Source organism: Halichoeres trimaculatus, unplaced genomic scaffold, assembly GCF_033239565.1.
Source record: "Halichoeres trimaculatus isolate MK-OKI-2021-1 unplaced genomic scaffold, fHalTri1.1 fHalTri1_scaffold_12, whole genome shotgun sequence".
Taxonomy (NCBI): Eukaryota; Metazoa; Chordata; class Actinopteri; order Labriformes; family Labridae; genus Halichoeres; species Halichoeres trimaculatus.
Window position 1 is genome coordinate 10266579 of NW_027437190.1, and position 17118 is coordinate 10283696.

Sequence of the window (17118 nt, forward strand, 5' to 3'; positions counted from 1 at the left end):
GCAGGAGTTTAATCCTTTCACTTTCAACATGAGTCAGTGCCAGTGCCGGTCAATGTCTGTCCTTTATCTCAAACATAGGTCATCAGTGTGATAGAGTTTTATATTTGATCAAACTTCAAGCTTTCCTGTTTGTCATTGTGAAGAGTAGAAGTGAGGCTCTGGTAAACAGGATGTGGCAGTTTCTGGTTTAGACCAAAGGTCCCCCAGAGTTAGGGTTTTTACAATAAAAATATTAAACAGGGGTTGAATTCCAGATAAAACCATGTAAAAAGACGATGTTTAACCTGCTGTCCACATTTCTTTTTTCTTTCTGTCTTTGCTTTTTTTTTTAAACTCTTTCTTCATTGCTATTACATATTACCCTTATCAGCTCCAATTGCAAACATCTATGTAGCGTGTGCAACTGCTTTTTGATCAACAACAACAAAAGACAATAATTAGAGTTTCAGGATTTTTCAGTCTTGGTTCTTGGTCTAATTTACAGTGAAAGTCAGTGCTTTTGACATTTGACAAAAATAGATTCCAAGTCTTTTCAAATGTCCTTTCAGATCCAGACAACACTGTTTAAAAAATGCAATTTTACAAGAAATGGTCTGTAATTTTTAACAGATTTTTCCTGTTTTCTTATGAAACAACAATATGCTAGCAGATTTACAGATATTTTCAGTAATTTTACACTGTAAAAAAAAGAAAAACTAATTGTATGTTCTTAACTCTTAATTTTTTAAAGTAATTTTTTTGTTTTTCAAAAAATAAATAAATAAATAAAATAAAGGATACAAAACTGTATTGCTGCCCTCTGTACCCTCCTTACTCATGGTTGCAATTCACTATTAAAAAAAAAAGTCAAAGCACTGTCAGAAAAGTTTGAAGACAAAAAACATAAAATTACACTCAAAAACTGTTACAATGCAGAACTACGTAAAATTACTGTAAAGATACTACACTGTAAAAAAAAAACAGCAACAACAATAAGAACAACAAAATAACAAAAACAAACAAAAAAGACAGTAAAAGCACTGGCAGCAAAGTTTTAATACGAATACCGTAAAATTACAGTCAAACATTGGAAAAACACAGAACTACAGAAGTTACTGTAAAAGTACAGGACTTCACTGTAAAAAGTAAAAAAAAAAATCTGTAAAAATGAATGAATTGTTCTTTGATCAGTGACAGGTTTTTAAAACCAAAAACCTACAAACAGAACACACTACTCTTCTCCTGGAAACATTTTCCTCTCATGCGCTACTGGTCACTTTGTCCTCCACCAGTTTTTGTCCCAAATTTTACTTTTCCCTGTTATTTTACAGTAAAGCACAGAGTGAGGAGGGAGGGGCTGTGGCTATGAAACCCTGCTGTGCAGGGGCACAGCATGTTTGTGCTCCATGGCAAGAAGCAGCTATCTGTGCTACTAGGGGCGGACTGGCTGTCTCTCCTCCAAGAGGCGGACTGGTTGTCTGCGCTCCAGGGGCTGGACAGGCCGTCTGTGTTCCATGGGGCCGACCTGCTGTCTGTGCTCCAAGGGGCAGACTCGCTGTCTGTGCTCCAAGGGGCAGACTCGCTGTCTGTGCTCCAAGGGGCAGACTCGCTATCTGTGCACCAGGGGGCAGATCAGCTGTCTGTGTTTCATGGTGCAGACCACGTATCCAGGGATTTTCTACAGTGTGTTTTGTGTTAATAAACCAGAAGTGTCGATTGTCTTTGCTATGTTGGTCAGTTTTTAATAACAATGTAATAAAGATTACACAGCCGCTCCATGCAGTGTTATACAGGCAGCCTGTTTCCCCAATGCAATACTAATATGTTCAGCAGTCTTATATCCTCTGTGAGCCCTCCTTACTTACGTTTACAAAACACCACCACAACAAAAAGTATTTTGCTGTAAAATACAGCAAGAACCCTGCAGAACTCTTTGCAATGTCACTACATTGAAGGTGTTTGTAATAATTCAGAAAAAATCTGTTAAATAATGGTATTTTTCTCTGAAACTAAATATTAATACATGTATTTTGACTAAATTGATATGTTATTTTCCAGTATAATGAACAATTAAAAACTGTGAAATACCATGTTTTAATCTATGTTGACTGTAAAATCTGGTCCTGTATGTTATTTCACATAGTTCTATGTTAGAGTGTTTGATTGTAATTTTTACGGTATTCATCTGGAAACTTTGCTGTTGGCACTTTTGTCGTTTTTTGTTTGTTTGTTTGTTTTGTTGTTGTTCTTGTTGTCGTTGCTTTTTTTTTTACAGTGTAGTCCTGTATCATTACAGTTATTCTGTATAGTTTTGCATTTTTTAATTATAAAGCGCACACTAATAGTGGGTATTTACACAATAAGTAAAGCCAACAAGTGTTCACTTTATAATCCAGCCTGGTTCCAGATGTTGACCAGTAGTTACAGGTAAAGTTCTGGGTTGTTGCAGTGGAAGTACTGGATAGTCAGACAGTAAGAAAAGACAAGTGTGATCTTCATGGCTGGGTAACTTAAAAGGTGAATTACTCTGTGGGGTCTCTTCGTGTTTAAAAAAATTAAGATATTTTATACGTCTGCATGTTTTGTGACACTTTCATTGTGTGGCAGAACTTAAAACCAGGTGACAAATTTGACCCAGTAATGTGGATGCTATTTCAGATAAACTCATCTCATGTCTCTTGTCCTTTGTGAAACTGTGAATAACCATCTCTGACTCTGAGCCTGACTGTACTCACCAACCTGCCACAATACAACGACAGGTCAGTGTGACTGGAAATAATGTTGAAACACTGTGTTGATAAAAGGGTAGGAGAAAGTTGGTTGTTGCTCAATATGTAATTAAAAAAAGAAACTTAGTTTGCTCAGAAATGAATTGTTGGTCAGAAAAACCACAAGTGTAAAAGTTGAATATAAATGTTATTGATCATGTATCGTGATTTCTTCATTGTATGCATTTCAAGTTGCACATGAACAACTGATCTGGCAAACTTTTATAGTTTAAAAAAAGTTGTGGATTAATAAAATTAAAAATGTCCAGTCTTTTGCTCCTGATGCAATAAAACTTAATCTAAAAACTTCTTATTTTTGAGCCTATTAAAGTGAAGTTACAAACACACTGAGTGTTTCTGAGTCACTTCATCACTGGATTTGCAAACATTGCTTGTCTTTGAATATTAAGGGTGCACTGAGCTCCTCTTTTGACAGTGCAAAGCAGAAATCTGTGTTCTTAAAAAAAAAAAGGACACTCGCCGGTGCAGTTTTCTATGATGTCTACATCTTAGTATCTTTCTCTCACACAGTTGTATTGACAGTCAGGGTCAGTCAATACTTCTTTTGGATAATGTTAGATTCTGCACAAACATGAACATTTCTTGTGACAGAGCTGAAGAAACTTCTCACACATGTTTTAGGCAGTGTAGCATTCAAAGCAAAAACAATCACTTTTGTTTCACAGGGTGTTACCATTCAAAAGCGCTTGCAGACAAACATAACAAACATTGAACACAGTTTATATACTGTATTCTCTGTCACCAAAAAGATTAACATCTCAACATGGCCACCCTTTGCCTTTATCATAGCCTGGGGACAACCTGGCACTGCCTGGCATGAGTGCCGCACTGCATCAAGTTTTGACCATGACTTCATCAGAGCTGTCTTCAAAGCGGTGACACTGCTGTGAAATACTCTTGAGACCTCCCTCTCCAGGATAGACCAGATCGCAAAGTCCATTGGATTGATGTCTGGACTTGATGGAGGCCACATGCTTTTGTCCCAGAAGCCAGGAGAGTGCTGCTCGAACCAGGCCTGTGTAACATTGGATGTGTGAGCTGGTGCTCCATCCTGTGTGAAGACTGGTTTCCAAACACATTGGTACACCAAGGCAACGCTTTATTCATTTTCACTTCCACACCCTCCTAAATGAAGACCACAGGAGACTTTGAGCCATCGGATGCAACAGCAGCCCACACCATGACTCCAGCTGGCTTCTGACGACCAAAATGAGCTCTGCAGTCTTCGGGTAGATGCTCTGCACTATGTTCATAAACCCTGTCATTCTGGGAACTGACCACTGCCTGAACGGTGAAGATCTTCTCATCAGAACAAACCAGGACTTTGTCTGTGGCACTCTGGATCTCCTGCAGCATCATTTTCCCCCTGTCAAGTCCTTTTTTTTTTTCAAATAAGCGGCTGAAATCAGTTGTCTGTGTTGCATTTTTAGTGCTTTCAGTCTGAGATCCTGTTTGACGATTCTTCTCAGTGAAGGTCTTGAGATGTTCACTTCCTTTGCTGTTGCCCTCATGCTCCTGCGAGGATTCCTTCGGATTCTCTTCCTCACCATCTCAACAACACTTTTGGTCCAGACTGAACGTTTTCTTCCAGGGATTGGCTTGCTGGTGGTATTGCCAGTCTCCTTGTTTCGTTTCATGACATTGTAGACAGTCTTACAACAAACATTCACTTTTTTCATGATTTGCATTGTTGTCAGTCCAGCCTCCTTCAAGGCCACAATCAGGTCGCTCTTACCCTTTGACTCGACAATCATAAGTAGTAACTCAGGTACATCAAAATGGCTATGCCTTTTAAGAAAAAACATCCAAAAATTGTACGTTTCTAGGAAAAAAGCTAAGCGAACAAAATACAGATATACGATGGGTAAATCTTTCTGGCCCACCCTGTATTCACAAGTTTAAGTTTCAGTGATATATATCTTTTGTAACAGGAGCGCAGATAGCCTAGTGGTCTTTGCTTTATAAGTTATCATTGTAGAACATTAAATATGTTCATGGTTAGTGTTTGTGCAGAGAAAAGAAGGACATTTAGAGATTAAAACTTTATTTGTAGTAGGTGTTGAATAAACATAAGAAGGGATCATTATTTGTCTAACAATGTTTGGAAAACCACTGATGAAGTGACTCAGTGACACCGAGCCTGTTTGTTACTTCAATTTATTTGGGATGGTCAACAGTAAACACTCATTTTAACATAAAGTGGTTGTTGAATGGTTTCAAATCAAATGAGGACTAATTGATTTTCCGAATAATCTTCAGAACTTGCAGCACAGCCCGCAGCCACCAGATCTGCAGCAAAATTTACACTTGGTGCCACGCTTCTGTCTGCTGTTGTACGGCATCTGTGAGAGGACAAAAGACACAAACAAAGAGTTTATTAGAAGCATCAATCACTCTGCTTTTTACCCTCTGAGCCTCAAAGCTCTTCTGTAAACAACACTTCCACTTGTGTCTGAGTTAATTTTGATGTTTGTCTTAACTCATTCAGTTAGCTGAATGTACCGTCCATGAGCCCCAGGAAGTCTTTGGATCTTCAGCAACTGGATTGTCAATAATCATCATGCCTTCAGGTTCCTGAACCTGTTGAATGAGAACCCAATTTTATCGCTTTGCTAAACATTTAAAGCAGATATCTTCTCTTAATGGAGTAAAAGTAAAGCTCTTACCTCAGTGTGAGGGACAGCAGAGCTCTCCTGAATGAGCATGAATGTGAGCACGACGGCTACAACAACAGCAACTCTGAAAGTCTTCATCTCTGAGATGCTCTGTTTATTGGTGACTCTTCTCAAATCCTTTCTCTGTTTCTTCTGACTGATGGTTGAGGCAGGAGAAGTGCTGATATTTATACTCACCGATACTTATACTGCACAGTATCTGCTGCTATCAATAAGCTTTCATCACTCTGAGGGATGCTGGGAAAAAGAATGGGAAACTCCTCAGGGGTGAAACCCTGTAAGTTTTGGGTTACATAAAATGTTCTCATATGCATAGAAAACAACATACAAAATGTAACATAATGTACGGTAGGCTGTCATGGACCGTTAAAAAAAAAAAAAAAAAAACCTTTTCAATTAAAGACTGGATGCACACATGTCAAACTGATACCACACTGTTGTGATACAGAAGAGCAGCAGCATTTGAAAAGACCTCAACCAAGTTGGGGTAATAAGTTATTCATCAACAGATGTTTTACTTTTTTTTTTCAGGTTTTCATATTTTCAAATGCACTGAAAATGAACGATTCATTGGTTCAGCTTATAAGAAAATTGTGATGAATTAAGATTCCTTGTAAAATAGGTTTTAATAACCATGATTTAGTTGTTTTTGAAGAAGAGAAAGACATAATTTATTGAACCATAGTTCTAAGTCAGAAAACAGAATATTGTGTGTTTAGTTGGCTTTTCTTATTATCACTTTACATGCTCTTACGTTTTATGTCCTGTTAACCCAATCACACAAACATTCACTTACTGATTGTTGATTCTCTTTTTGAAGCACTCATCTCTGTTAAAGGGATATAAACCCTTTTTGACTTTGAGGTACGACACTAGTTGTTGCATTAGCCATAATAGATGCTGATCATCTTCGCTGAGAATCAGCATGAAAGCCTGTAGTGCTTGCTGTGACAGTATTCAGTCGATATTAACTCCTATGTGTGAATGAAGTTCTCCTTTTTGTCCAGTCTCAGCTCATCCAGCTCTCCAAGTCTTTCAGGACTTAAATCATGAGCATAAGCATCCTGTTGTTCCTTCATGATACAAACTTTTGCCTCAGTGGATTCACGCTTTGTCTTTAAATCATTTCTGGAAGTTTTTTCACCCCTCATGGTGGTTAAAAAAAAACAGAGGCAAACATGAAAGACTCAGTGTGTGCAGTTAACACTGATAAAGACAGGGGACTCAAGTCACGTGACTCTGTTTCATCAGGCAGTGACCTGACAGACACCTGACCCACTGGAATAAACAGAGCACAGCTGCTGCAGTTTGTGATATGCACAAGTTCTTTGAAAGTCAACATTAAACTGGATAAATAATATCCTTACTGTGCTCAGTAATTTTTGCACAAAGTGCAGATGAACCACTTTTTCATGCAGAAGAATCCATAAAAGGAGTGCTGATTATTTCAGCAAGTTTCAGAAAGCAGAGGGTTTGTTCTCCTTTAATAAAGTGAGTAAATGAAGGAATATGAGCATGAAACATATTTGGAAATACTGCAAATTCATATGCACTTCAAATCATTGTATTTGTTGACTTTAATTTTTAGTTGAGATCAGTATCACCTTTTGATCTGTGCGTCAGTGTGTTGTTGACACAAATCATCAGGTTGTCACTTAAACTGTAGCTAGAATCACAACAAAAGTCTTACAGACTCTGCTTTCTTTTTTCTGTTGTGAAGGTTTAGCACGTTACCAAGCTGAAGAGTTTACTCACAAAGTTAAGTGAGACTGCTGATGAGCTCTGGGATTAAAGTTCTTCACACAAATCAGTCACGTGTGAAGATAAAGGTAATTGATAAGTGTAACAAACAGAAACCAGGGATTTTCAAGGCCAAACTCTTGAGGAAATTCTTCTTGATTTTCCCAGCATCTCTCAGTGAGTGATGCACGCCCATTCCTGACAGCATATACTATAGCTGCTGTAAATTAATAAAGCAAGCCACTGAAAATCAAAACAAAGGGAGTTGAAAAGATTTATTGGTACACTGTAAATATGATGAGGAAACATTGGTCCCATGAGTATAAATACCAGCACCTTTTCCACCTCAACTATCAAACAGGAGCAGAAACCAAAGGTGCTCACATCAGCCACTTAACCAGTCCAAGGATCTGAAAACTGAAACCTCTCAGACCAAGATGAAGACGTTCAGAGTTACAGTTGTTGTAGCCGTCGCGCTCACGTTCATGTTCATCCAGGAGAGCTCTGCTGTCCCACTCACTGAGGTAAAAATGTCACTTTTACTCTCTAAGATATCTTCTTTTTCTGCTGTGTCTTACAGAGACGTTAAACTGGATTTTATCCTCACAGGTTCAAAAAGCAGAGGAAGTGAAGGAAGTGGAGGAAGTGGAGGAAGTGGGAGAAGGGGAGGCACTGAGCAATGACATCCAACCTGCACAGCAGACTGAAACCGCAGTGGATTCATTGTTGGTATGTTCAGTCCATTTAATACCTCTGAGATAATCTAGATAAAAGTTGGTTTGGCTTTTCATGTCTTTTGTCCCTAAACAGATGCTGTATGACAGCAAACAGGACCGTGGCATCAGGTGTCGACTTTGCTGTAACTGCTGCGGACTTTCTAATTTCTGTGGAATTTGCTGCAGATTCTGAAGATTTTTACTCACACAAAGAAAGAGAAATACTTTTGTTGAATTTTGTGTATGCTCTGTATCTCTGTTCTCAGTGACTTAAATACTTGTAAAGAAAATGTTTTGTAATGCCATAAGATAATAAACTTGTATAATAATGGTTAATTATGTGTCAGTGTTTTATCAATGTTTTATTTATTGCATCTGCAGCAATTGTCAACCACCAAGCTAAAGAAAAATCAGGCAAATGGAAAGCAAAAAAAAAAAAAAAACATCAAAACAAAAACAATAAACTGTTGAAAAAAAAAAAAAAAAAGCAGGGCATGCTTCTCGCTTTGTTGCTTATGAAATGTGCTGCAGATGAGGAGCAGTTCATAACTCAAGTGTTAATGCTAATCACAAAAACATTATTAATAATGTCACAAAGTGCATGTTTCAGTGTGAGGTATTTTTGACCATAAAAGAAGGATTCAGCTTTTCTTGAATAATCTCAGTTTCTCATATCCCTCTGATAAAATTTCAAGTGTTTGGTTAGAAAGCACAAAGAGAGCAGAAAGGAGATGAGCCAGAAAACAAGGTGACATCCTGTACCAAGAACAAAAGTAAAGTTGTTTTTACATTTATCATAATGTATCTGATTTAAGCTCTTAACTCTCAAAAAAATCAACAGAGAATGAAAACTGGCATTGAAATAACTCAAAGCAAAGCAACGATGAAATAAAATGTTCACGTTTCAATTAAAACAAGGTTCATATATTCAGCACTGACCAGCTTCACTTTCTGAGTTGCAGAGGTTTATAAATATCAATAAGCTGAGCATGAGGATCACTGCAGCTGTTTTAAACGTGCTCTGTGTGTCTGTTGGTTGAGCTTTATCAGTAAGAAATGCAGTTATACCCCCTGAGACTCTGTGACAGACTCAATACTGACAGATTTATCAACTTACAGAAAAAGCAAAGAGATGCATCTTTGGTCCTTGGACTGACCTTGAACTATCTCGGTTTCAAAACTTTTTGATTTGGAGCGTAATTCTCATTAAAAATAAACACCTAACTTTAAAATGTGACTTGCCTTATTATCTGATTAAACAGAAGATTAATGATGTGATGCTGTGCTGATCCAATGTTTGTGAGGAGTGAATCGACAGATTTTAAAAAAACACATTTCACAATATATATAACAAATCAAGAAGAATTTGCATTCAGACCATGAAACCGGGGACACAGATGTATGAACATTAAAAGGAATATGACTACATGCCAATGCAAAACCAGAGAGTTTTAGACCATGGGCTGAAGTTTATCAGGACAGTTCTGAACAGGATTGTTTACTTATTGAAAATGTTTTTTTCACCCCTTCTGATGTCTAACATGGTGCTGTTTTTTTTCATTGTTGACCTTGGACTGAACACCCATGGACTATCTTATCTTCCAAACATTATATGATCTGCAGCATTTACTGAGGACACCAGCTTCCGTCTTCAACAAACAACTGGAAGAGAAGTTACTGAAGGCTGCTGCTAACTGAGTGACTGAAAAAAAAACTTTACAATGAATTCTTTTAAAATAAAAAATGCTAAAGCTCCTATGCTATACTCTTTTACATGATGATTTTAGGGTTTTGTTTTGTTTTTTTGTTTCTTTAAGTAAAAACAAATACCAAATAAATATTGATGATAAATACAGCGGAATAAACACAATCAGCCTATTGTTTTTCATACTTAAAACATGACCATAAGCATCTAGTTGTTCCTTCATGAAACAAACTTTTGCTTCAGTGGACTCCCAGATTTGTCTTCAAATTATTTCACTAAGTTTTTTCATCCCTCATGATGTTAAAAAAAAAAAACAGAGGCAAACATGAAAGACTCAATGTGTGCAGTTAACACTGATAAAGACAGGAGAATCAAAGATTTGGTTAACTGGACTCTTTCCAAAAAGCTTGCACAATAAAATGAATCCCTTTTTTTTATGTCACGTGACTCTGTTTCATCAGGCAGTGACCTGACAGACACCTGACCCACTGAGATAAACAGAGCCCAGCCGCTGCAGTTTGTGATATGCACAAGTCCTTTGAAAGTTAACTTTAAACTGGAAAAATAATGTCCTTACTGTGCTCAGTAATTTTTGCACAAAATGCAGATGAACCACTTTTTCATGCAGAAGAATCCATTAAAGGAGTGCTGATTATTTAAGCAAGTTTCATAAAGCAGAGGGTTTGTTTTCCCTTAATAAAGTGAGTAAATGAAGGAATATGAGCATGAAACAAATTTGGAAATCCTGCAAATTCATATGCACCTGAAATAATTGTTTGCATTTATTGACTGTGATTTAGGATAAGATCAGTATCACCTTTTGATCTGTGCGTCAGTGTGTTGTTGACACAAATCATCAGGTTGTCACTTAAACTGTAGCTAGAATCACAACAAAAGTCTTACAGACTCTGCTTTCCCGATTTTGTTGTGAAGGTTTAGCATGTTACCAAGCTAAAGAGTGTACTCACAAAGTTAAGTGAGAGTGCTGATGAGCTCTGGGATTAAAGTTCTTCACACAAATCAGTCACGTGTGAAGATAAAGGTAATTGATAAGTGTACCAAACAGAAACAAGGGATTTTCAAGGCCATACTCTTGAGGAAATTCTTCTTGATTTTCCCAGCATCCCTCATTGATAGATGCTCGCCCATTCCTGACAGCATATACTATAGCTGCTGTAAATTAATAAAGCAAGCCACTAAAAATCAAAACAAAGGAGAGTAAAAAAATTTATTGGTTCAGTGTTTATACGATATGGAAACACTGGTCCCTTGAGTATAAATATCGGGACATTTTCCACCTCAACTATCAAACAGGAGCAGAAACCATAGGAGCTCACATCAGCCACTAAACCAGTCCAAGGATCTGAAAACTGAAACCTCTCAGACCAAGATGAAGACGTTCAGAGTGACAGTTGTTGTAGCCGTCTTGCTCACGTTCATGTTCATCCAGAAGAGCTCTGCTGTCCCACTCACTGAGGTAAAAATGTCACTTTTACTCTCTAAGATATCTTCTTTTTCTGCTGTGTCTTACAGAGACGTTAAACTGGATTTTATCCTCACAGGTTCAAAAAGCAGAGGAAGTGAAGGAAGTGGAGGAAGTGGGAGAAGGGGAGGCACTGAGCAATGACATCCAACCTGCACAGCAGACTGAAACCGCAGTGGATTCATTGTTGGTATGTTCAGTCCATTTAATACCTCTGAGATAATCTAGATAAAAGTTGGTTTGGCTTTTCATGTCTTTTGTCCCTAAACAGATGCTGTATGACAGCAAACAGGACCGTGGCATCAGGTGTCTACTTTGCTGTAACTGCTGCGGACTTTCTAATTTCTGTGGAATTTGCTGCAGATTCTGAAGATTTTTACTCACACAAAGAAAGAGAAATACTTTTGTTGAATTTTGTGTATGCTCTGTATCTCTTCTCTCAGTGACTTAAATACTTGTAAAGAAAATGTTTTGTAATGCCATAAGATAATAAACTTGTATAATATTGGTTAATTATGTGTCAGTGTTTTATCAATGTTTTATTTATTGCATCTGCAGTAAGTGGCGACCAGTTCAAAAAAACTGAAACAAATGGGGAGCTAAGAAAAAGAAAAAAAAAATCAAAACAAAAAACAATAAACAAACAAAAAAGCAAAAACAATAAATTAAAAAAAAAAAAAAAAAAAACGGACATGCTTCTAGCTCTGTTACTGAAGAAAGATGCTGCAGATGAGGAGCAGGAGTTCATGACGAAACAGGAGCTGCTGCACAACTTATCCATGGCTTAATTCATAGATACAATTTTAAAAAATGATATAAAAGGCATATATACTACCATGCAAATAATATTTTTGGGGGGTAAAAGTTGAAGCATGAATTTATTTCCAGTACCAAATGTTTAATGCCTCAATTGTTACTGATGGGCTCAAAAACATTTTTGATAATGTCACAAAGTGCATGTTTCAGTGTGAGGTGTCTTTGACCAAGAAGGATTCAGCTTTTCTTGAATAATCTCTCTATCTAATATCCTTCTGATAAAATGTCAAGTGTTTGTTTAGAAAGCACAAAGAGAGCAGGAAGGAAGATGAGCCTGAAAAAAGGTGACATCCTGTACCAAGAAAAAGGTTTAATGTTGTTTATACATATTTTCATAATGTATCTGATTTGAGCTCTTAACTCTTAGAAAATTAACAGAGTAAGAAAAAGGCTGTTATACCCCCTGAGACTCTGTTACTTACTCATCCCTGACAAAAATATCAACTTACAGGAAAAGTTTAGAATTGCATCTTTTGCCCTTTGGCTGCGAACTTACTTATCTTTCGAATACTATTTGATTTGGAGCGTAACATTGAGGAAAGATAAACACCTTATTTTGGAACGTTACTTGCCTTTGCCTGATAACACACAGGGATATTAATGTGAAGCAGTACAACTACAATGTAGAATTAATAGAGGTAAAAATCCATTTCACAACACACAGTAAATGATTATTCATCAAGACACAGTGTTTAATCCATGAACATTAGTGAGAACTTCAAAATATATGACAACATGCTGATGCGAAACCAGAGAGTTGTAGACTATGGGTCAAAGTTTATCAGGGCAGTTGTGAACAGGATAATTTACTTATTGAAAATGTTTTTCACCTTTACTGATGTCTAATATGATGCTGTTTTTATTTCCATTGTTGACCTTAGACTGAATACCCATGGACTATCTTATCTTCCAAACATTATATGATCTACAGCATTTACAGCTTTCTTTTACAACACACAACTGTAAGAGAAGTTACTGAAGGCTGCAATTAACTGAGTGGATGAGAAACAAACTTTTCTATGAAAAATAATTGCAATAGCACCCATGCTGTAGTCTTTAACATGCTGTTTTGTGAGCAAGTTTTTTTATTTTTGATAAAAACAAAATATCAAATTAATGTTAACTATAAATATAGACAACTGACCACAGTTAGTCAATTGTTTTTATGCACATACATTTTTTATTTGCATATTACATATAACAGAAGTTATCTCATGACCACTAACTCGGCCTACAGAGTAAGGTCTGTCAATGAAATTAGTGACTTTTTGTTATTGGGGAATGCTCCTGAAAACTTGCTGAAACTTTCCTTTACTCACCTCAAGCTGTCTTAGCCACACCCAGTACCAACTGATTAACTATATTATAACACCTTTCTGGTGCGTAACTGTGGGCTGGCAGAACAGCACATATACAAGAAATAAATGATGAAAATGAATCTTAAATCAGAACCAGACGGCTGCAGAAATATGTCACAGAACACCTTTAAAAAATAACCTGTGAAACAGATCAGATTTGAACTAGTGTAAGTGTCTTGAGCCCAGTAGTATACTATGGGTGTATAAAACAAATTTCTGCTTTGCATTTGTTGAAATGATAAAATAAAGTGTTTGTACTAAACACACAAGATCAAATCCAGCCAAGAGTCATGAACACAAAGTTGCTGTACTTGTTTTGGCTCCTTACTCTGTATACCATGGGATTGAGTTACTATCTTTAATCAAATGAATCATAGTTTTGCATTAGGTTATTGTAAAAAGCAGGTGAAATAAAAACAAGTAGCATTGCAGGCCCTGCACCTAAAGTATGGGACCTTTTGATAGTGCTACACCCCCAAGCAGAGGCAGTTTTAGGGACAGATAAGCGTGTTTAAATTCGTATTTGGAGTCATGTCAAAGACAAATGTCTGTTTTACTGCACATGAGACAAAGTTCCATCAATCTATCAATCTATCAATCAATCTATCTATCTATCTATCTATCTATCTATCTATCTATCTATCTATCTATCTATCTATCTATCTATCTATCTATCTATCTATCTATCTATCTATCTATCTATCTATCTATGAGCTATTGAGAGGAGCACGTGTAGAGAAGAGAAACTGAGACTTAAGTATTAATCTCATTCCTCAAGTATCAATCAGATCAATACTGAGCCCAACTTTGGCATCAGTATATCAACATTTTAGATTGATCGGCACACCATCAATCACACAGTATGTATATAGTGGACAGAAGAGCAGCACATCGGAAGGCAAAGGGCCACATGTGGCTCATGAGCTGCAGGTTGGCCACCAGAACACAGCCAGACAGCACCATGGGTAATGATTCCTCAGAGTTAGCTTGGCTTCATGATATTACATTTCCCTTCAATTCAAGCCCCATCCTCCCACAAGATTTTTGGAAGCACTTTACTATGAATGAATGAATGAATGAATGAATGGATGAATGATTTTTTTTTCCAGCAGCAGCAGAAATTGTCACAACCACAATCATTACATTAAAAAATAGAATTGACAAATTAAAAAGAAAGGTTTCAGCTGAGGCAGAGTTTATAGATGTCAAACCCTAAAAAAATCACGTCTAAAAAAATTTATCCTGATGTCTGAGCGTCTTAAAGTGGTTTCAAGCATACTTGTGGCATCAAACAACTTTCCTTCAACTCCAAAACGCTTTTATTGTATGGACAAAGTGATAAATGATAATAAAAGAGTCCAATCTTGAAGCCTCTGATAAGAGCAACACTATCTTTTTTTTTTTCTTTTCTTTTTTTTAAGTTAAGTGAAGTGAAGTGAAAGGAGAGATTTTGGTGATGTTATTGACACAGTACTTCAATGAAAACTTGATGTCAGAAATGACTTTATTAATGTGTCTAAGCAAATGGATGATTTTGGTATGTGATATCAAAGCTGGTTTGATACTGTTTAGTTGAAGAAATGCCTGCATCAATGTTTTTTATTCCCAGCAGGTTTACTGCTTCCTTATTACTGTTCAACTTGCTCCATAAAGGATTTCTAGCAGAGATATGAGGTGACTTTCTCTAGACCATGGCCCTCATAGTGTCTTATCTAAACAAATAAATCAAACGGGAACCAGCTTGTCTTTCAGGCACTGTTTTTTCTTTGACATTATTTACAGACAGAAAAACACATTATTTGTTCTCTTATGTGTTATTGAACTTTCTGGCAGTATCCCAATTTTTTGCCCCCGTTCTTCCCTCCATCTCTGCCTCATGTGTGTCCTTTAGTCCACCAGTCAGAGAGAGAGACAGGCGGCACAATGCTGGGAACTTTGCCAAAGCATGTGTAACACAGGAAGAAAATCCAATAGCAGCTCATTGTAATTAGTCCAATAAATGTTTTCACTTGGATGTATGCGCAACAAAGTGGGGCTTATTACAGCAACCGTGGGTTTTATTGTTGGAGCTTGTAAGCGGATGATGTCTTCTGCGCAGAGTCAAAGGCCACTGCTTTCCTGTGGTAATGAAACAATTTAACAGGAGCCCTCGCATTAAAAAAGTGTGTGTTGCTGCTTCAGATGAAAAAAAGTGCTTTTTATGTGAGGATGTAAGGATAAGGAAGGATAACTTGAGGTTTTCCTTTTTTTTTTACATCATACGTTACATATCCTGATACATATATACACACAAACATTGTTCCACACACCACAAACCAGGGACGAAACACAATAAAAGCACAAAAAGGGACAATACAAGTCACAAGATGCTAAGTGTCGTCATTACTTGTGCCTTACACATTTTGCAATTTGAAATACCTCAAATTTAAAGATGTAGACGCAGAAACGGAGAGTCCAGCTATGTGCTCTGCATCTGTAATAGATGTGGTTTTCTGCAGGGTGAAGGTGACAGCAGGAGCTGAATGTCTGGGTTTCAGACGACCCAAACTGCTAACACAAACATTAAGTTGTGATTAAGGAAATGTAGAGATGCAGTGGTAGAGGATGATCAGTGAGTAATCCTGACAGTAAGAAAAGGTAAACAGAAAGTAAACATGAACATGTGTAGCGAGTGGAAAAGTCTGCTGTTTGGATGAAATGAAATGGTGAAATAATGAGTGAAATAAGAGGCCATTTGCATTGTGGCTGCCATGTGGTGAAGCCTACAAAGCACCCAGTCAAAGAGCTTCCATCGGCCTCTAATTTTCCATGACTGTGTCCTGTGTGAGTTAATTAAGCCACAAGATAGCCGGTCAGACCCGAAAGGTTTCCTTTTTTTTTCTTTCTCCTTCTTCTTCACTCTGCTTCCTGGGAGGCGATATATTTAGCCGTCTCGTGTGGCCCTGCACAGTGGTTGTTTTGAGGTGACAGAGCTGTCTGTTGCGGCCCGCTCGGTCGCGGCCTGTCACGCCTGTAAAAATGTTTGTGAAGAGAAGGACCCAGAAAAGTGTGGTCTTGTGCCAAAAAAGGGTCTTCAGTCGCTCTCGGCGCGGTAATGACAGAGCAACACGTAGGTCGCACTCTGTGACAGTCCTGCAGATGTTGTTTTACTGTGAAGTTACTCACTCTGCCTTTCAAGTAAACAAACCTCTTTTATGCATTAATTGAGCGCTGAAAGAGACTTTTTTTGTGTAGTACCCATCTTCTGTCTAGATCTCATAAAACTTACCTAGACTACAATTAGCATGGCATCTTAATTAGCCTGGAAACTTAATTAATCTATATAACTTTCAAGGCAGGCCCATAAAGACCTTCACTCATATGGCTGTAATATGTTAGTGGAGACACTTGCAATGGAAATGCTTAGTCTTCCAGCCACCCAGGAGTAGTTAGTAAGCAAAATGTCCTTTTCAACACCGCATCTTGTCCCCTTTTCAAATTCTTAACACCCACCACTTATTCCGCGCAGGCGGTGAAAATGAGGCACACTGGAAATCGCTCCTGTTTTCTCCAGGTCGCTTTACACCCAGCTTTTATAACGTAACGTGGCAAGCATTACACGATGAGGGACTAATGATATATTTTCTCAGCTGGAACGTGGGAAATGCACCGCCGACCCAACACAGTGTAGCGTCTCAGTAAATTAGCGAGCGCCGCTAAGCAAAGAGGAGAACAGCTTGCCAGAGCCGTGCTGGCCTGGGACTTGTAGAGTAACCAGCTATACCGCACAGAGGGAGGGAAAGCCAGTGGAGATATTGAACCTATAGAGAAAGGAAGCCCACTGTCAGCGAGAAGTCAGTGAGACACTCTGAAAACCC

The 17118-nt window shown here is 37.7% G+C and overlaps 1 protein-coding gene across 1 annotated transcript; it reads right to left on the reverse strand.

Annotated features, from left to right (window-relative positions):
* Positions 1–5023: 5023 nt before the first annotated feature.
* Positions 5024–5530, reverse strand: LOC141801132 (hepcidin-like). The gene is made up of 3 exons (XM_074684066.1): positions 5435–5530; positions 5271–5348; positions 5024–5110 (listed from the first exon to the last, which is right to left on the reverse strand). Exons 1-3 carry the CDS (start codon positions 5519–5521, stop codon positions 5024–5026), a joined length of 252 nt encoding a protein of 83 aa, XP_074540167.1. The 5' UTR covers positions 5522–5530.
* Between the last annotated feature and the right edge of the window lie 11588 nt (positions 5531–17118).